The sequence below is a fragment of the Salvelinus sp. IW2-2015 genome, linkage group LG4q.1:29 (genome assembly GCF_002910315.2).
Source record: "Salvelinus sp. IW2-2015 linkage group LG4q.1:29, ASM291031v2, whole genome shotgun sequence".
Taxonomy (NCBI): domain Eukaryota; kingdom Metazoa; phylum Chordata; class Actinopteri; order Salmoniformes; family Salmonidae; genus Salvelinus; species Salvelinus sp. IW2-2015.
Window position 1 is genome coordinate 49,053,403 of NC_036842.1, and position 21,512 is coordinate 49,074,914.

Consider the following 21,512-nt stretch of genomic DNA (forward strand, 5'->3'; position numbering starts at 1 on the left):
GTTTTTGTTCAACTATTATTGTGATCAATTATAATTATTAAACCTCACAGTTTAAAAGCTGCTAACTTAACTTTTAGTCAGGGGTCTTGGATGAGAAGGTTTGATCGTCAAGACGGCCGAGATTGAGTAACGTTCCAGGTATTCTTACTGTTTTCAGACTGGAAGTCTTTCAGCCATGAGGAATATCTTGCGGTTCTTCCAGGATTGCAAAATATTTTGCCCTATGAAGTCACAGGTAAATAAGTGGAAACTATTTGTCTTTGTCTAGCAACCTGTTCGCAAGCATCCCAGAGGCTTTTGATGACTCTGGAAAGTATGTGTTGTGGTCGTTTATTCCCAAGCCCCCTTCTGTGCATCCCATCACTGGCCGATTAGTAGGGGGAGAAAAACAAACTACTCAGTGATACAGGAAGGGGTTGTTACTTCACAAGCAGAGCCTGGGGTGTATTCATTAGTCGGATTCCGTTGCAAAATGTTTTGTCTGTTGCAAAACGTTTTGCAACGGAAACCATTTACTCCAAAAGAAAAACTAATGAATACACCCCCGGCTCTGCTTGTGAAGTAACAACCCATTCCTTCCCGTATCACTGAGCAGTAAACAGTAAACGGTAAGCAGTAAACGGTTTGCAACAAACTAAATGTTTTGCAACTGAATCTGACTAATGAATACATCCATAGTTTTCAACTTGAGCCTGGGGACCTTCGTATAGGCGTGACATGCAAAAAGTATGTGGAGTCAACTGGCGCATATTCTTTTAGGCAGACATTACGTTACGGGGTGGCAGGTAGCCTAATGGTTAGAGCGTTGGACTAGTAACTGAAAGGTTGCAAGATCAAATCCCCGAGCTGACAAGGTAAAAAACTGTTGTTCTGCCCCTGAACAAGGCAGTTAACCCACTGTTCCTAGGCTCTCATTGAATATAGGAATTTGAACATAACTGACTTGCCTAGTTAAGTAAAGGTAAAAAAAACAATGTTTAATACTTTGAAATGTAGTTTGCCCTTAATAAACAGCCCAGAGTAACATATGCAAACTTGTTTCCTCGATATTTACCTCTGGTGAATTTACACCAAGCATGGCCTCTGGCTTTTATATATGAATAGTTGCCATTCAAATGTGAGTGTTGAATATCACAGCCAAATACCATTGGCCATTTATGCTCTCCTAGTCATCTGCTATCCAGCTGACTGACATTTGGGCTGTCATCTCCCACATTCTCTGCTACCGCAGATGAGAAGCCAAAGGCATCAGAGCGTTGCGTGATGGGGTCAGACGCCTTTGACCTTTGAGTCAAAGGGAAGATCATGCTGAGAGGTGGCAGATGTTTGCAGCGCTGCGTGAACCTGTTTGTTTAGTCTGTTTGTTCCTTTGATCTCTGTGTTTGATTTTGGTCTGTGACTTAGCGGGTGGACTGCAAACTACGGGCAGAACTTAACGCGTAGCTACGCGTTAGCAAAGGATTTCTTAAAACTGTGCCAATGGGAGATTGCCTGCACCTGCGTGTTAAGACAAACTTGCTTGCAACTAAAACCTCACAAGAATAAACCAGCAAGAGGGGTAAACTTCAAAGCAAGATCAAGGAGTTAGCCAACTAACTTGCATGAATATTCTGAAATAACTTTAACATTTAAAAAAAGATAAGCTTTTAGAAAGATTAACTTTTCCACATTTTGTTACATTACAGCCTTATTCTAAACTGGACAAAATAAATGTTTTCCCTCATTAATCTACACACAATACCCACTAATGACGAAGCGGAACTTATTTACATAATTATTCAGACCCTTTGCTATGAGACTCGAAATTGACCTCATGTTTATCTTGTTTCCATTGATCATCCTTGATGTTTCTACAACTTGATTGGAGTCCACCTGTGGTATTTCAATTGATATGGCTTGATCTGGAAAGGCACACACCTGTATATATAAGGTCCCACAGTTGACAGTGCATGACAGAGCAAAAACCAAGCCATGAGGTCAAAGGAATTGTCCGTAGAGCTCTGATACAGGATTGTGTTCGAGTCACAGATCTGGGGAAGGGTGCCAAAAAATGTCTGCAGCATTGAAGGTTCCCAAGAACACAGTGGCCAACATCATTCTTAAATGGAAGAAGTTTGGAACCACCAAGACTCTTCCTAGAGCTGGCTGCCCGGCCGAACTGAGCAGTCGGGGGAGAAGGGCCTTCATCAGGGAGGTGACCAAGAACCCGATGGTCACTCTGACAGAGCTCCAGAGTTCCTCTGTGGAGATGGGAGAACCTTCCAGAAGGACAACCATCTCTGCAGCACGCCACCAATCAGGCCTTTATGGTAGAGTGACCAGATGGAAGCCACTCCTCAATAAAGGGCAGATGGCAGCCTGCTTGGAGTTTGCCAAAAGGTACCTAAGGAGTCTCAGACCATTAGACACAAGATTCTCTAGTCTGATGAAACCAAGATTGAACTCTTTGGCCTGATTGCCAAGCGTCACGTCTGGAGGAAACCTGGCACCATCCCTACTGTGAAGCAGGACAACGACTCTAAGCACAGGGCCAAGACAATGCAGGAGTGGCTTCGGGACAAGTCTCTGAATGTCCTTGAAAGGCCCAGCCAGAGTCCAGACATGAACCCAATTGAACATGTCTGGATAGACCTGAACATAGCTGTGCAGAGACGCTCCCCATCCAACCTGACAGAGCTTGTGTGGATCTGCAGAGAAGAATGGGAGAAACACCTCGAATACAGGTGTGCCAAGCTTGTATCGTCATACCCAAGAAGACTCAAGGCTGTAATCACCCCCAAATGTGCTTCAAAAAAGTACTGAGTAAAGGGTCTGAAAACGTATGTAATTGTTACATTTCATTTTTTTTTTGCTTTGACATTATGGGGTGATGTGTGTAGATTGATGAGAATAAGGCTGTACCGTTACAAAATGTGGAAAAAGTCAAGGGGTCCTCATACTTTCCGAATGCACTGTATCTATATTTAGCTTTCTTAATGAACCAAACCAGAAAATCAACTGTTATTTCAGTTTTTTTGTAAAAGTTAGCTTGCTAACTCATTGATCCTACTTTGTAGCATACCCATCAGTTGAGCTCATGTTGTTATTGTGTCAAATGAGTCTGACACCAGACAGCTGCGTGTATGTTCTCTACTCCCGCCTCAAATGAAATATCGACTTATCAGGAACATAAAAAAAAGACTGCTAATCAATCTGAAATACTTTTTGTCACTTTAATAATGTTTACGTATCTTGCATTACTCATCTCGTATGTACAGTTGAAGTCGGAAGTTTACATACACCTTAACCAAATACATTTAAACTCAGCTTTTCACAATTCCTGACATTTAATCCTAGTAAAGATTCCCTGTCTTAGGTCAGTTAGGATCACCACTTTATTTTAAGAATATGAAATGTCAGAATAATAGTAGAGAGAATAATTTATTTCAGCTTTATTTTCTTTCATCACATTCCCAGTGGGTTAGAAGTTTACATACACTCAATTAGTATTTGGTAGCATTGCCTTTAAATTGTTAAACTTGGGTCAAACGTTTCGGGTAGCCTTCCACAAGCTTCCCACAATAAGTTGGGTACATTTTGGCCCATTCCTCCTGACAGAGCTGGTGTAATTGAGTCAGGTTTGTAGGCCTCCTTGCTCGAACACGCTTTTTCAGTTCTGCCCACACATTTTCTATAGGATTGTGGTCAGGTCTTTGTGATGGCCACTCCAATACCTTGACTTTGTTGTCCTTAAGCCATTTTGCCACAACTTTGGAAGTATGCTTGGGGTCATTGTCCATTTGGAAGACCCATTTGCGACCAAGCTTTAACTTCCTGACTGATGTCTTGAGATGTTGCTTCAATATATCCACATACTTTTCCTTCCTCATGTGTCCATTTATTTTGTGACGCGCACCTGTCCCTCCTGCAGCAAAACACCCCCACAACATGATGCTGCCACCCCCGTGCTTCACGGTTGGGATGGTGTTCTTCGGCTTGCAAGCCTCCCCCTTTTTCCTCTGAACATAACAATGGTCATTATGGCCAAACAGTTCTATTTTTGTTTCATCAGACCAGAGGACATTTCTTCAAAAAGTACAATCTTTGTCCCCATGTGCGGCTGCAAACTGTAGTCTGCCTTTTTTAATGGTGGTTTAGGCGCAGTGGCATCTTCCTTGCTGAGCGGCCTATCAGGTTTTGTTGATATAGGACTTGTTTTACTGTGGATATAGATACTTTTGTACCTGTTTCCTCCAGCATATTCACAAGGTCCTTTGCTGTTGTTCTGGGATTGATTTGCACTTTTTGCACCAAAGTACGTTCATCTCTAGGAGACAGAACGCATCTCCTTCCGGAGCGGTATGACGGCTGCGTGGTATTTGGTGTTTATACTTGCGTACTATTGTTTGTACAGATGAACGTGCTCCCAAGGATGAACTAGACTTGTGGAGGTCTACAATTTTTTTCTGAAGTCTTGGCTGATTTATTTAGATTTTACCCATGATGTCAAGCAAAGAGGCACTGAGTTTGAAGGTAGGCCTTGAAATACATCCACAGGTACACCTCCAATTGACTCAAATGATGTCAAATGATGATCAGAAGCTTCTAAAGCCATCACATCATTTTCCAAACTGTTTAAAGGCACAGTCAACTTAGTGTATGTAAACTTCTGACCCACTGGAATTGTGATACAGTGAATTATAAGTGAAATAATCTGTCTGTAAGCAATTGTTGTAAAAATGACTTGTGTCATGCACTAACCGACTTGCCAAAACTATAGTTTTTTAACAAGAAATTTGTGGAGTGGTTGAAAAACTAGTTTTAATGACTCCAACCTAAGTGTATGTAAACTTCCAACTTTAACTGTATGTAGAATTATAGTTCGTTCAAACACTTGATCTGAAATGACAACATAATTAGAATATCAGGTTTCAGGTAAGACCCAAATGCAGACTGTGTTGAAGTAACAATGTTTATTACAGCAACAGGGGCAGGCAAACGACAGGTCAAGGCAGACAGGGTTCGATAATCCAGAGTAGTGAGGCAAAGGTACAGGACTGCAGGCAGGCTCAGGGTCACGTCAGGCAGAGGTCGGTAACCAAGAGTAGGGGCAAAGGTACAGGACGGCAGGCAGGCTCAGGGTCACGTCAGGCAGAGGTCGGTAACCAAGAGTAGGGGCAAAGGTACAGGATGGCAGGCAGGCTCAGGGTCAGGCAGGTGGGCACAGAGTCAGGACAGGCAAGGGTCAAAACCAGGAGGGTGAGAAAAAGAGAGACTAGGGAGAGACTAGGGAATTTACTAGTTGTGAAGTCTTAAATACCAGTTGGATGCATTCACGTGCTTTGAACTCATCGAGAAACGCCGATTAGCTAATGGCCAACAACCTGAGTAAAACAGCAACTAAAAGTACAGCTATCATGCTTGTAAATAAATTATAGTGTTCAAAAAACATATTAATACCACAGAGCTGTGAACTACTCACACTATATGAGCGGAACGTATGGGGGGGGAATGTGGATTCATTACTGTATACAAACACACAGATCCATTATGCAGGCTGAGGATTTGGATGTAGTTTCCCATCACTCCCCGGCCCATTTGATCTGAATGTTAAATAAATGAGCAGATTGCTGGTTAGGTCTTCTTTGGTATGGCATCAAACTCCAACGTGATTCAGGCATTTCCCCAGCACCATTTTGCCCAAGGCCCCATTTAGCACTATTACCCTCTCCTTTTGACACTAATAGCTCGGTTCTAACTTTAATAACAGGCTCACCGCTGATCGTTTTAGCAGCTCCTCTGGAAATTGGCTGGAATACCAGTAGATAAGGCCTTCTTGTCTCTGGCTGTCATACTGTAGGTTTAAATACCACTGAAGTGTGGACTCCAGGAGACTCCATCTTATGTTTGTAATAACGGTAATATTTATAGTAAAAGCCTGAGGTTGACAGGGCAAATGGCCTCCACGCCTCTCACTGAATTAGTACTTCACCACACTGTCCGCTGTCTATTCTCTCTTGTTGACATAGAAAATATTTGCCTTCATCCTTTGCTGTTTTAGTCATTCCAGGCTCTATTTCAATTTATCTTTCCTTGATTCCTTGCATCCTATCTCCTTGCGTCAGTTCAAAGTCTAATAAAAAAAATGTAACTAGGAAAGCCAGTTAAGAACAAATTCTTATTTACAATGACGGCCTACCCCAGATGATGCTGGGCCAATCATGTGCCACCCTATGGGACTCCCAATCACAGCCTGATGTGATTCAGCCTGGTTTTTTACCTGGGACTGTAGTGACGCCTCTTACACTGAGATGCAATGCCTTACACCGCTGCGCCACTCAGGAGCCCTTTAAGAAGAAGGTGAGGAGAGAGGATGTGAGGAATTAAGGAAAGATTAATTGAGAAAGAGTCTCGGACACCCCCACACTCTGTCTAATCTGCTGAAGAAAAACAGCATAGACCAGCATAGGCTGGMCCAGCATAGGTGCTGGTTTTGCTGGTGACCAGCCTTCGCTGTGTTTTCGTGGTGACTTCGGTGTGTTTTCGTGGTGATTAAAATCAAATCAAAGTTCATTTGTCACGTGCGCCGAATACAACAGGTGTAGACTTTACAGTGAAATGCTTACTTACAGGCTCTAACCAATAGTGCAAAAAAGCTATTAGGTGAACAATAGGTAAGTAAAGAAATAAAACAACAGTAAAAAGACAGGCTATATACAGTAGCGAGGCTATAAACGTAGCGAGGCTACATACAGACAGTAGTATGTACATGTAGATATGGTTAAAGTGACTATGCATATATGATGAACAGAGAGTAGTAGTAGCGTAAAAGAGGGGTTGGCGGGTGTTGGGTGGTGGGACACAATGCAGATAGCGTGGTTAGCCAATGTGTGGGAGCACTGGTTGGTCGGCCCAATTGCGGTAGTATGTACATGAATGTATAGTTAAAGTGACTATGCATATATGATAAACAGAGTAGCAGCAGCGTAAAAAGAAGGGTTGGGGGGGGGGCACACAATTCAAATAGACCAGGTAGCCATTTGATTACCTGTTCAGGAGTCTTATGTCTTGGGAGTAAAAACTGTTGAGAAGCCTTTATGTCCTAGACTTGGCACTCCGGTACCGCTTGCCATGCGGTAGTAGAGAGAACAGTCTATGACTGGGGTGGCTGGGGTCTTTGACAATTCTTAGGGCCTTCCTCTGACACCGCCTGGTGTAGAGGTCCTGGATGGCAAGCAGCTTAGCCCCAGTGATGTACTGGGCCGTACGCACTGCCCTCTGTAGTGCCTTGCGGTCAGAGGCCGAGCAATTGCCGTACCAGGCAGTGATGCAACCAGTCAGGATGCTCTCGATGTTGCAGCTGTAGAACCTTTTGAGGATCTCAGGACCCATGACAAATCTTTTTAGTTTCCTGAGGGGAGATAGGCTTTGTTGTGCCCTCTTCACGACTGTCTTGGTATGTTTGGACCATTCTAGTTTTTTGTTGATGTGGACACCAAGGAACTTGAAGCTCTCAACCTGCTCCACTACAGCCCCGTCGATGAGAATGGGTGCTCGGTCCTCCTTTTCCTGTAGTCCACAATCATCTCCTCAGTCTTGGTTACGTTGAGGGATAGGTTATTATTCTGGCACCACCCAGCCAGGTCTCTGACCTCCTCCCTATAGGCTGTCTCGTCGTTGTCGGTGATCAGGCCTACCACTGTTGTGTCATCGGCAAACTTAATGATGGTGTTGGAGTCGTGCCTGGCCGTGCAGTCATGAGTGAACAGGGAGTACAGGAGGGGACTGAGCACGCATCCCTAAGGGTTGAGGATCAGCTGGGCGGATGTGTTGTTACCTACCCTTACCACCTTGGGGCGGCCCGTCAGGAAGTCCAGGATCCAGTTGCAGAGGGAGGTGTTTAGTCCCAGGGTCCTTAGCTTATTGATGAGCTTTGAGGGCACTGTGGTGTTGAACGCTGAGCTGTAGTCAATGAATAGCATTCTCACATAGCTGTTCCTTTTGTCCAGGTGGGAAAGGACAGTGTGGAGTGGAATAGAGATTGCATCATCTGTGGATCTGTTGGGGAGGTATGCAAATTGGAGTGGGTCTAGGGTTTCTGGGATAATGGTGTTTCCCATCAAGATATACAGTACACGGTGACTTATCATTAACTAACTTGACCAAATTCACACTAACTTGACCAATTTCAAAACAGCAATCCTTCTCTTTCATTATTATACATTTTATGCAAAAATATGATGATTCACCATTCAGTGTTGTCATTTAGATTCTGAGTTATTCCATTTTACTATTGAAATACTCATTGAAATGATTGGCAATATCAAAAGGTTTTGTTATAAATGACCCACCAACTTCAATGAACGATGGAGATGAATTGAGTTTTCTGTGCTCACGATATCATTTAAGGTACTCCAAAGTATTTTTCTATTGTGTTTTATGTCATTTCTCTTTGTTTGGTAGTATAATTTCTTCTTCTTTCGATAAGTTAAGTCACAACATTTCTCAACTTACAACGTGTCAACCAGTCAGCTGAGCAGCCTGACTTGTTTGCCACCTCTTTTGCATAATTTCTTTGAACTATAAAATGTTTCAATTCCTTATCAATCCAGGGGTTCCAACAGTTCTCACAGTTCGTTTATTAACGAGTGCATGCTTTTCAACAATCGGCATGAATAATTTTACAAATACTTCCAGTGCTGTATCTGGATTCACTTCCTCATACACATCAGACCTACATACATTTTTTACATCATCAACAAAATAATCCTGAGAAAAAAACATTTTGCATGATCTCTTATAAATTACTTTAGGCCCAACCTTTGGCACTTCTGCTTTCCTTGATATTGGCACAATATTATGATCACTACAGCCAATGGAAACTGATATTGCTTCGCAGCAAAGCTCTGCAGCATTAGTGAAGATATGATCAATACAAGTGGATGTCACAGATCCAACACTATTGGTTTACACTCTAGTTGGTTGAGTTATAACCTTGGAAATATAACAGGCATTAGTCACAGTTAGAAACTTCCTCATGAGAGGACAGATAGCTAAACAGTCAATATTCAGGTCACTCAGGAAATAGAGCTCTCTGTTAACATCACATACATTATAAAGCATTACACACCTATTATCCAAATACTGACTGTTAGCACTTGGTGGCCTGTAGCAGCACCCCAAGAGAAGAAGATTTAGATGAGGCAGCTGAACTTGCAACCACAACACCTCAACCACATTTGACATGAAATCCTCTCTAAGCTTTACAGGAATATGGCTCTGAACCTACTGTATACAGCAACACCTCCCCCATAGGCATTCCTGTCTTTTCTGTATATGTTAAATCCCTGTCTTGCTACTGCTGTATCATCAAAGAAATCTTGTCCTTAAACCTCAGGAACTTGACCACTATCGACCTGGGTCTGTCACCTAGGCTGGTTACATTTTCCACCTCAATCTTCGCTTGATCCATCTGCAGCTTTTCAGTAATCATTTTTCTTACTTGCGCCTCAAACTCGGCCCAGTTCTCATGTGAAGACTCTGGTATGCCATCCACAACAATGTTATTCCTCCTGGATTGTCCCTCCTAGTCTTTTTTCTCAGACATTTTTTATAATTATTCACAGACAGTGCTGATGTCATCTCAAGAGGACTTGTCATCTTGCTGCAAGTCTCTTTAAGGACATCCACTTCTTCCTGGGAGAACTAGTTGAGTCCATCAGTATTTGGACAAAGCTCTTGAAGCAATTTTGCTATTGTTGTAACAACTGCTTGTAGAACCCCTTTTGTTTGTTTAAAAGATCCTTCACCTGTGATAGAGAAACACTGTCTTTTGGCTTTAGATGCCATGGTAGCAAAGTTGGCTAACATTTGGTACTCCACGCAGTTCCAGACAGGGCAGGTCGCAGGGCAAATTTAAACAGCCACAAGCCTAGAACAATTCACGGTCTCAGCCACAAGGGCTAACCACTTTCCAGGCTGTGTTCAACCTGTCAAGGAAACCTTGCTAGCTTGGTAGCTAGTTAGCAGCTAGGCTAGCTCCTACGCCAATCAGCTCTTCAAACTGTATGGTCTGTTTTTGTACAAGCACATTCCAGTACATGGTGTCACATTACATTCTAATGAGCCATCTTAGAATTGATGATAAAGCATGACCAGCTAGACCAAAGCATGACCAGCTAGACCATGATGGACCAGCTTGGTCACCAGTATACCAGCATCACCAACATAAGCTGGTATGTATCCAAAACACAGTGAAGGGCGGTCACCAGTGTCCTAAACACAGCGAAGGCGGGTCACTAGTGTTCAAAACACTGCGAAGGCTGGTCACCAGTGCCCAAAACACAGCGAGGGCTGGTCACCAGAAAAACCAGCATAACCAGCTAGACCATGCTGGTCAGAGCAGCTCGACCAGCTTGACAATACTGATCAGACCAGCTTTATCAGCATCCATCCTGAACTGACCAGCATAGACCAGTAAGGACCAGCAAATACCAGCATGGACCATCTTAAAATTTATGATGGTCTATGCTGTTTTTTTCTGCAGGGTATTCTCTCTTTTTGACATAGAAATGAAGATCAGTCCTCATCCGTTGATGTTTTTGTCATTCCAGGCTACTAGTTGGAGCTCCCTTTGAAACCAGTGGCCAACACCAGACAGGCGATATATACAAATGCCCGATGGACACCAGTCCCAACACCAACTGCACCAGACTCAACCTAGGTATGACTGAATGAGATAGATAGATTCCATACTGAACTGTTCTCCCTCCAAATCACAGCACACCTTCGCATACTTTAGCGAATACGATTCCCTCCAGAAGCTGGCTCTCCGACCAGGTGTTCAGTTGGATTAGAAACACCTGGCAGCACTGTGTGGTGTAGATTGAGATCTCACATTGTTGACTCAAGTCCAACTCATGCAGAGGAAACTCTACACCCTGTTATGCCCAGTGGGAGATATGCATGATGGACAGTTCCAGTATGAATTACCCATATAGGCGTCTCGATGATGCATTAAACATAGTATCATAGCATCAGCTTGACTGTGATTTCATTGATGTTGTTGAATTTGTCTAATGTTGTGGTTCATTCAATGCAATTCTTTAAATGTTGTTTCTTTGTCTGCTTTCATTAATTCCTTCAAGGAAAGGTATCCCTGAACAATGTGTCAGAGCGCAAGGACAAAATGAGGCTGGGCATGACACTGACCTCTAACCCTAAGGACAACAGCTTTGTGGTGGGTGTCAATTGATGTTGACTGTTGAAAATATTACATTGAAATGTACTGTGGTCTGTGTTAAACCCAATTGAAGGTGGTTCATCAATGGCTTTGTGTTCCAGACCTGTGGTCCTCTGTGGTCGTACGAATGTGGTAGCTCCTACTACAGCACAGGCATCTGCTCCAGGGTTAACGAAAGCTTCAAGTTCTCCAAAACCATCTCGCCGGCCTTTCAGAGTAAAAAAAAATCTACTCTGACAAACATTCACTCACATACACCTCATACGACCACGGCTTCCCAGAGTTACTCACTGTTACAATTGTTTTTAATTGCTTCTTCCAGGGTGCGAGACCTATATGGACATAATGATTGTTCTGGACGGGTCCAACTCCATTTACCCCTGGTACGAGGTGCAGGACTTCCTCATCAACATTCTGCAGAAGTTCTACATTGGGCCAGGTCAGATCCAGGTGTGTTATCTGAGATTCTGATCTGATTCTGATAGACAGTATGTGTACCTGAATGTGAATTATTCTATGGTACATGCGGTGGCCAGTGAGTGTATACAGTCAGGTCCAAAATTATGCTGTACCTTCCAGCAAGACAACAACCCCAAGCACACATCAAAATCCATAAAGAAATGGTTAATTGATCACAAAATCTAAATATTTGCAATGGCCATCTTAGTCTCCGAACAGGGGCAAGTGAATCACACTCCTATCTCTACAGGTTGGAGTGGTGCAGTATGGGTCGAGGGTGGTCCATGAGTTCACCCTGAATGACTTTCGCTCTGTGGAGGAGGTGGTAGAAGCAGCCAAGACCATCAACCAACGGGGAGGGGAGGAGACACGCACGGCCCTGGGCATCAATGTGGCACGGTATGGAGAGCTGCTCAACACTGGTCATAACTCTCATCCTAATCCCAAATTTCTCAGTATCATTTTCCATAGTAGTGCCTTTCGAAGCAGGGAGCAAAATAAAGCACTTTGTTGCTGAATTGTTGCTGAATTGGTTGTGCGGTGTGTTGAGGTAAAGTTGCAAATACTGTTTATCCATAATGATTGAATGGCGAACTAACCGATAGTTACTCATAACGGTTAATGAGTTGACTGAGAAAAAAAACCTGTATTCGCTCAAAGGACGGAGGGATTTAAACGGGGAGGTCGGAAAGGGGCTAAGAAGGTGATGCTCGTGATCACGGATGGTGAATCCCACGACAGCCCTGACCTGCAGAAGGTCATGGAGGACAGTGAGGCGGACAACATCACCATGTATGCCATCGCTGTGAGTCAGTCTGTCCCTTTTTATATTCCCCTGGAACACTGTAGTCCCATTCTCTGTTCCTTCTGCCACGTCTTGGTCTATCCCTTACATGTTATACCGTTTCCATATCCTGTGCTTGAATTGATATTCTCTATATTTTTCGAGCATCTGCCTACTATTCTATCAATGTTCTATAGCATTTCCAGATCATGAGCCTAGTATTCTTTTGACGTTCTATGGTATTTCCAGATCCTCTGTATGGTATTGACATCTAATGTTATGTACCACCAGGTATTGGGCTACTACAATCGGCGTGGGATAAACCCAGAGGCCTTCTTGAAAGAGATCAAGTATATCGCCAGCGATCCTGACGACAAACACTTCTTCAACGTGACTGATGAGTCGGCGCTAAAGGACATAGTGGACGCCCTGGGAGAGAGGATCTTCAGTCTAGAGGGTATTTTCCTTTAATGACCCTTTGGTTTCACTGATCAAGTGTTCAAGGGATTGGAATCTCAGAAACACCCAGAAATACATCTAGCTAGCTACATTTACTTCTGGAGGTCTGAATTTGAACAACGTTTAACATTCTGCAACAGATCTGTCTCTAGAGATTAATGGAATTGTGAAGTTTATAATGGTGGCAATATAGAACAATTCTGTAGCAGACTGCGATGATTATTATAATGAAGTGCGTAGACTAGCTGTCACTTCACTGTTCTCCACAGGAGTGAACCCTAACGGGACGGGGTTCGGTCTGCAGATGTCTCAGGCAGGCTTCTCCTCACACATAGTGGAGGTGAGTCTCTGAAATAAGTCACCACATGAGTCTAACCTGGGATCTGGTTTTATACTCACTAACTGACTCTCCCTCTCACACTTTATTGGAATAGGCAAGGGGTTTTTACAGGTTCTTCATTCCAAAAAGGTGGAGTGTTTTTTTTCAAGGTGGGTAAAGGGCTGTTACAGTGACGGTATGAACACCACACCTGCGGTCCGCAGTCAAATTCCACGTGACTGTTGAGTCACGGTAACTAGGCTATCAATTACACAGCAAACTAGCAGCATACTGTATATTTAGCGATCTAAGTAATGCATTTTGAGTTTCCACTTACTGAGATGGTGAGTTAGCCCAAAATACATATTTTATATATTTTACCAATAAGATGTCCCTTCTGTTGGTGCGTGCAAATACGAGTGCATATGTCATTTCAACTGAACATTGTGGTTCCATTAATGAAGAATAAAATGAAATAAATCTTATTCATAATGAATTAATGATGCATGTTGGGAGCAGGTCATTTTTCCAACACATTTATAGCATTCGTATTTCATCAACACTGTCCAGTACATGCATATTAAGTCTATAATATCGTTCAGATTAATATGATAATTATTTAATGTGATGTATAATGACATAGGGTAAAAAAAACTACATCTACCATAGCACCCCTTTGAACTGATGCCTATTTTCCTGCTTTCTTTAGCACTGAGTGGACTCAGGATTTAAATGTCAATTTGTTTAGTTAGAACGCAGCTGAAATCTATTAAAACACAGATTTTTGGAGGATCTGCGATTTGAAAATGTAGAAACCTGATCTGAATGATGAGGATAAATTGTGATGGGAGTCAGAGATCCCGTTAAGAAATGGACCCAGGGCCTCCCACCCGGACCTGATATACACTTTACAGTGCATTCGGAAAGTATTCAGACCTCTTGACTTTTTCCAAATTTCGTTACGTTACAGCCTTATTCTAAAAGTGATGAAATAGTTTTTTTCCCCTCATGAAACTACACACAATACCCCATAATGACAAAGCAAAAACTGTTTTTAGAAAGTTTTGCAAAACAGAAATATCACATTTACATAAGTATTCAGACCCTTCAGTCAGTACTTTGTTGAAGAACATTTGGCAGGGGGTTCCCGAGTGGCGCAGCGGTCTAAGGCACTGCATTGCAGTGCTAGAAACATCACTACAGACCCGGGTTTGATCCCGGGGCTGTATCACAACCGGTCGTGATTGGGAGTCTAATAGGGCGGCGCACAATTGGCCCAGCGGGGTCTGGGTTAGGGGAGGGTTTGGCCAGGGGCTCTTTACTTGGCTCATCACGCTCTAGTGACTCCTTGTGGCGGGACAGGCGCCTGCAGGCTGACCTTTGTCATCAGTTGAACAGTGTTTCCTCTGACACAATGGTGCGGCTGGCTTCCAGGTTAAGTCGGCGGGTGTTAAGAAGTGCAGTTAGGCGGGTCATGTTTTGGAGGACGCATTTTTTTGCATTTAATTTTAACTTTATTAAACTAGGTAAGTCAGTAAAGAACACATTTTTATTTTCAATGACAGCCTAGGAACAGTGGATTAACTGCCTTGTTCAGGGGCAGAATGACAGATTTTGTTTTACCTTGTCAGCTCAGGGATTCGATCTTGCAATCTTTCGGTTACCTGTCCAACACTAACCACTAGGCTACCTGCCGCCCCAACTCCGAGCATGACTCGACCTTCGCCTCCCGAGCCCGTTGGGGAGTTACAGCGATGAGACAAGATTGAAATTTGGGAGAAAAGGGGGGTAAAATACACAACAACAAAGTATGGGTATGAAGCAACAAGCTTGGCAAGCTTGGCACACCTGTATTGGGGGAGTTTCTCCCATTCTTCTCTATAGATCCTCTCAAGCTTTGTCAGGTTGGATGGGGAGCGTCGCTGCACAGATATTTTCAGGTCTAACCAGAGATGTTAGATCGGGTTCAAGTCTGGGCTCTTGCTAGGCCAGGGTCATTGTCCTGTTGGAAGGTAAACCTTTGCCCAAGTCTGAAGACCTGAGCGCTCTGGATCAGGTTTTCATCAAGGATCTCTCTGTACTTTGCTCCTTTAATATTTTCCTCGATCCCGACTAGTCTCCCAGTCCCTGCCATTCAAAAACATTCTCACAGCATGATGCTGCCACCACCACACTTCACCATAGGTATAGTGCAAGGTTTCCTCTAGATGTGACGCTTGTCATTCAGGCCAAAGAGTTCAACCTTGGTTTCATCAGACCAGAGAATCTTGTTTCTCATGGTCTGAGAGTCCTTTAGGTGCCTTTTGGCAAACTCCAAACGGGCTGTCATGTGCCTTTTACTGAGGAGTGGCTTCCGTCTTGACACTCTACCATAAAAGCCTGATTGGTGGAGTGCTGCAGAGATGGTTGTCCTTCTGGAAGGTTCTCCTATCTCCACAGAGGAACTCTGGAGCTCTGTCATGACCACCCTGACCAAGGCGCTTCTCCCCCGATTGCTCAGTTTGGCCGGGCGGCCAGCTCTAGGAAAGTCTTGCTGGTTCCAAACTTGTTCCATTTAAGAATAATGGAGGCCACTGTGTTCTTGGGGACCTTCAATAATGCAGACATTTTTTGGTACCCAGATCTGTCCCTCGATACAATCCTGTCTTGGAGCTCTATGGACAATTCCTTCGACGTCATGGCTTGGTTTTTGCTCTGACACGCACTGTGAACTGTGGTACCTTATATAGAAAGGTGTGTGCCTTTCCAAATAATGTCAAATTCATTGAATTTACAACAAGTAGACTCCAATCAAGTTGTAGAAACATCTCATCATTCTTAAATATGAAGAAGTTTGCAACCATGAAGACCTAGAGCTGGCTGCCCGGCCAAACTGAGCAATCGGGGGAGAACTCGGGTGACTCTGACAGAGCTCCAGAGTTCCTCTGTGCAGATGGGAGAAACTTCCAGAAGAACAAACATCTCTGCAGCACTCCACCAATCAGTCCTTTATGGTAGAGTGGCAAGATAGACACCAATCCTCAGTAAAAGGCACATGACAGCCAGCTTGGCATTTGCCAAAAGCCACCTAAAGACTCTCAGACCATGAGAAACAAGATTCTCTGGTCTGATGAAACCAAGATTGATCCTTGATGAAAACCTGCTCCAAAGCGCTCATACTGGGGCGAAGGTTCAGAGAAGAATGGGAGAAACTCCCAAAATACAGGTGTGGAAGCTTGTAGCGTCATATCCAATAAGACTCAAGGCTGTAATCATTGACAAATGTGCTCCAACAAAGTACTGAGTAAAAGGTCTGAATACTTATGTAAATATATATTTCCTTTTTTTTATACATTTGCAAAAGAAAACTTTGTTTTTGCTTTGTCTTTATGGGGTATTATGTGTAGATTGATGAGGATTTATTTTTATTAATCCTTTTTAGAATAAGACTGTAACGTAACAAAATGTGGAAAAAGTGAAGAGGTCTGAATACTTTCCAAATGCACTGTATATACAAAAGAATGTGGACATGAAGCAATTGTGTTTCCTGAGTCTGCCAGATAAGATGCAGTAGGATGACCAGGGATGTTCTCTTGTTAAGTGTGTGAATTGGACCATTTTCATGTCCTGCTAATCATTCAAAATGTACTTTTGGGTGTCAGGGAAAATGTATGGAGTTAAAAGTACATTATTTTCTTTAGGAATGTAGTAAAGTAAAAGTTGTCCAAAATAAAAAATAGTAAAGTAAAGTACAGATACCAAAACAAACGACTTAAGTAGTACTTGATTTTTTTTTTTACTTAAGTACTTCACACCACTGACCATATGTTTCTTAGAGCTTGGTGAGAGCGTGGTTGTCCTGTGGTTATTTTGCATACAGCCTAACCACAACTTTCTGGGAATGGAGCAGCATAGTTGCTTGGCTTTGGAACATTCTCAGCACATTTAAAGAGTAACTTTCATGAGAAGAAAAATGTTTGTGGAAAACCAGGTGTTTTAGACTTAGTTATAGTGAAACACGTCAATTCTGGTCTTCATTTTGACCGTTTGTTGCAAAAGTGATATATTTAGATATTTTAGTCAATCTTGCTCGTCTTGCCTCTAGTGGTTCAACTATGTCATTGAAATCGTGATGTGTGCCTCTACATCATCTCAAGGGAGGGGTTCGGTATAAAATACACTCCTAGATGTGCTGAGTGGTACCACCAAAGACAGTACAGTATGAAGATAGGCTAAAACTGCTTCTCCAATAGAAATCCCATATCACACTTGTAGGCAATGTCATGGCGACATTCGCTAGCTAAGCTCATGTGTAGAAACAAGTCATCGGGTCTAACGATCATCTCGCGCCAAACTGCGCATGTGCAGGCCGTCACATCAAAGGCACGTGTCAGTTTGTCACTTTCACAAGGTTGCAGTAATAACATGTGGCTGGAATCAAGGTTTTGCCTTTAGATTTCGAGAAAATGAACAGCTAAGGAAGAATCTTTCATTTCCCTCATTGACTTGTCAAACCCCAAACTCCGGACTAGTCTGTTTGGTCTGTTTCGCAAGCGTTCCCGGAAGTCTCGCGATGTTGCACCTCTGGGTTTAGAAACTCTGTGGTACCACCTCAAGGCTTAGTATAAAATCAGGTGACAGCAGGCCTTATTTTACAATGGTCTTGGTAAGTGGAGTGTGCCAATATATTTTGCATGATGCTTCCGAGACAGACTACTGGCATTACACAGAATTCAAAAAGCACATTTCCACATATGACCAATCGTTTTTGCTTACCGTTTCATACACATCTACAGTGGGGCAAAAAATTATTTAGTCAGCCACCAATTGTGCAAGTTCTCCCACTTAAAAAGATGAGAGAGGCCTGTAATTTTCATCATAGGTACACTTCAACTATGACAGACGAAATGAGAAGAAAAAAAATCCAGAAAATCACATTGTAGGATTTTTTATGAATTTATTTGCAAATTATGGTGGAAAATAAGTATTTGGTCAATAACAAAAGTTTATCTCAATACTTTGTTATATACCCTTTGTTGGCAATGACAGAGGTCAAACGTTTTCTGTAAGTCTTCACCCAGGTTTTCACACACTGTTGCTGGTATTTTGGCCCATTCCTCCATGCAGATCTCCTCTAGAGCAGTGATGTTTTGGGGATGTTGCTGGGCAACACGGACTTTCAACTCCCTCCAAAGATTTTCTATGGGGTTGAGATCTGGAGACTGGCTAGGCCACTCCAGGACCTTGAAATGCTTCTTACGAAGCCACTCCTTCGTTGCCCGGGCGGTGTGTTTGGGATCATTGTCATGCTGAAAGACCCAGCCACCTTTCATCTTCAATGCCCTTGCTTATGGAAGGAGGTTTTCACTCAAAATCTCACGATACATGGCCCCATTCATTCTTTCCTTTACACGGATCAGTCGTCCTGGTCCCTTTGCAGAAAAACAGCCCCAAAGCATGATGTTTCCACCCCCATGCTTCACAGTAGGTATGGTGTTCTTTGGATGCAACTCAGCATTCTTTGTCCTACAAACACGACGAGTTGAGTTTTTACCAAAAAGTTATATTTTGGTTTCATCTGACCATATGACATTCTCCCAATCTTCTTCTGGATCATCCAAATGCTCTCTAGCAAACTTCAGACGGGCCTGGACATGTACTGGCTTAAGCAGGGGGACACGTCTGGCACTGCAGGATTTGAGTCCCTGGCGGCGTAGTGTGTTACTGATGGTAGGCTTTGTTACTTTGGGCCCAGCTCTCTGCAGGTCATTCACTAGGTCCCCCCGTGTGGTTCTGGGATTTTTGCTCACCGTTCTTGTGATCATTTTGACCCCACGGGGTGAGATCTTGCGTGGAGCCCCAGATCGAGGGAGATTATCAGTGGTCTTGTATGTCTTCCATTTCCTAATAATTGCTCCCACAGTTGATTTCTTCAAACCAAGCTGCTTACCTATTGCAGATTCAGTCTTCCCAGCCTGGTGCAGGTCTACAATTTTGTTTCTGGTGTCCTTTGACAGCTCTTTGGTCTTGGCCATAGTGGAGTTCATTTAAATTCATTTAAAATCCTACAATGTGATTTTCTGGATTTTTTTTCTTCTCATTTCGTCTGTCATAGTTGAAGTGTACCTATGATAAAAATTACAGGCCTCTCTCATCTTTTTAAGTGGGAGAACTTGCACAATTGGTGGCTGACTAAATACTTTTTTGCCCCACTCTATGTACTTTCACGATGAATAAAATCATGTAGGCTATGAGGATTATACTGTACATTCATATTCGTAGTTACAGCCATAGTTACAGCCATCGAAACACGAAATAGATGACAATCGTGTGTTTTTTCCAAGATCACTATGACCGATTGGTGGTGCAGTCATTTAAGACATTTGGCTCATAGTTCAATGGTTATGATTTCTAATCCCACATGGATCATTTTCATTTTTTAAATCCTTTATTTACAATATTCATCCCGTGCCAACACACTTCTAATTCTGAAAAGTGAAATTATACCTGTCAGAGTGTGTCACCCTGGTAGTAGTTGTAGGTTTGTATACAGTACCCTAGACCAATCGGTGAGTTAATTTGACCATTGGAACTACTGTGTAAATACTGCAATGCGTGTTTGATTGAAATGAGCCCCTAATCTTCATTTTCAAGGTGATGATTGCACTTTTCTTCCCAACACAATACCGCAATAATGTGATTCCACATTTCAATTACTTTCTTTGAGCCCCATGGAGAACCCCGGCGCCTTACCACTGTGAGCTTGTTGTCCAGGAGCCTAATTTATAAACCGTGCATACTGTACATACAATACCAGCCAGTTTGGACACACCTACTTATTCAAGGGATTTTCTTTATTTTGACTATTTTCTACATTGTAGAATATTAACCATAAAATAACACATATGGAATCATGCAGTAACCAAAAAAAGTGTTAAGCAAATCAAAATGTATTTTATATTTGAGATTCTTCAAAGCAGCCACCCTTTGGCTTGATGACAGCTTTGCACACTCTTGGCATTCTCTCAACCAGCTTCATGAGGAATGCTTTTCTTGAAGGATATCCCACATATGCTGAGCACTTGTTGGTTGCTTTTCCTTCGCTCTCCGGTCCAACTCATCCCAAACCATCTCAATTGTGACTCACCACCTGGATTCGGTCTTATTTAGCAACATTAGAATTTTTGTTTTTTACATTGGATAAAAGTAGACTCGGAGCTACAAAATGGTATATCATACACTGCGTTTGACGAAATAATGGGAAAGTAATTCTGCTTTGAAAGTTGATCAACTTGTAAACTCACTTTTGAGAAAAACGTCTTTTAATGTTTTGGTACTACTATCGGAGAGCCCTTCTTTGTCTACACCGATTCAACATTGTTCACACCCTCTTAAGCCATTGCCCCACCCAAAAATATTTTTTACATTCAAACAGCTCCCCTGTCGTGACTTGCGACATACGCCTAGTTTCCTGAATCGGGTCAAAATTGGGTTGAGGTCGGGTGATTGTGGAGGCCAGGTCATCTGATGCAGCACTCCATCACTCTCCTTCTTGGATTTGACTGATATTATGATTGTCTGTTTGTTTCATATCTGCAAAGTAGTCAAAACGCTGTCAGTTTCACTTTAAACTTTAGGTCACCTGTTACTTTGTATGCGACATGTGAAATGTTTTTTGCAATGGGAAGAAAATAGTTGTACATTTTGTTTGTGAAATGCTTAATTGTTATGTTTTTGTATTTTTATGATTGGGACCTACTGGCGTATTATGTCCGAGTTTATGAACTGCTTATCCTTTAACATCATGATGTGTGTGACTGCTGTCTTTCCTTCGGCCCTATGCAGTGGTGCCTGGAGAAGTGGGTATACTCTAACTCTCCTACAAGAGTGCGCTGTTAATACAGTTGCTGTCCTTTCAGAATCACACACCTGTCACACACTGAAGGCCTGCCTATAGGTTTGCCACTGTGCAAACATGTCTATAATAGATATAAAGGCTGTTAAGATACTGTATTAATGTTTCAAGAAAGGAGTGTATATGTTTGGCCTGGCGGTCTCTCGATGCCCTTCCGGTCTTGGTCTTGACTCGGACTCGATTTGCTCCGGTATTGGTCTTGAACACAACACTGGCCTACACACAATACCCAATAACGTCAATGTGGAATTATGTTGTTTTGTATTTTTACAAATGAATTAAAGATTAAAAGTTCAAATGTCTCGAATCAATAAGTATTCAACTCCTTTGTTATGGCAAGCCTATATAAGTTCAGGTGTAAACATTTGCTTAACAA

General features: G+C 42.6%; 1 protein-coding gene across 1 annotated transcript in view; it reads left to right on the forward strand.

The window, feature by feature from the left end:
* Positions 1-21,512, forward strand: part of itga11b (integrin, alpha 11b) — a 94,848-nt gene that overhangs the window by 34,811 nt on the left and 38,525 nt on the right. The window contains exons 3-10 of the mRNA XM_023984896.2: positions 10,593-10,702; positions 11,127-11,218; positions 11,323-11,437; positions 11,544-11,671; positions 11,931-12,079; positions 12,341-12,485; positions 12,756-12,921; positions 13,193-13,263. Of these exons, the coding sequence (XP_023840664.1) occupies positions 10,593-10,702; positions 11,127-11,218; positions 11,323-11,437; positions 11,544-11,671; positions 11,931-12,079; positions 12,341-12,485; positions 12,756-12,921; positions 13,193-13,263 (976 nt within the window). The remainder of the gene's footprint in view (positions 1-10,592; positions 10,703-11,126; positions 11,219-11,322; positions 11,438-11,543; positions 11,672-11,930; positions 12,080-12,340; positions 12,486-12,755; positions 12,922-13,192; positions 13,264-21,512) is intronic.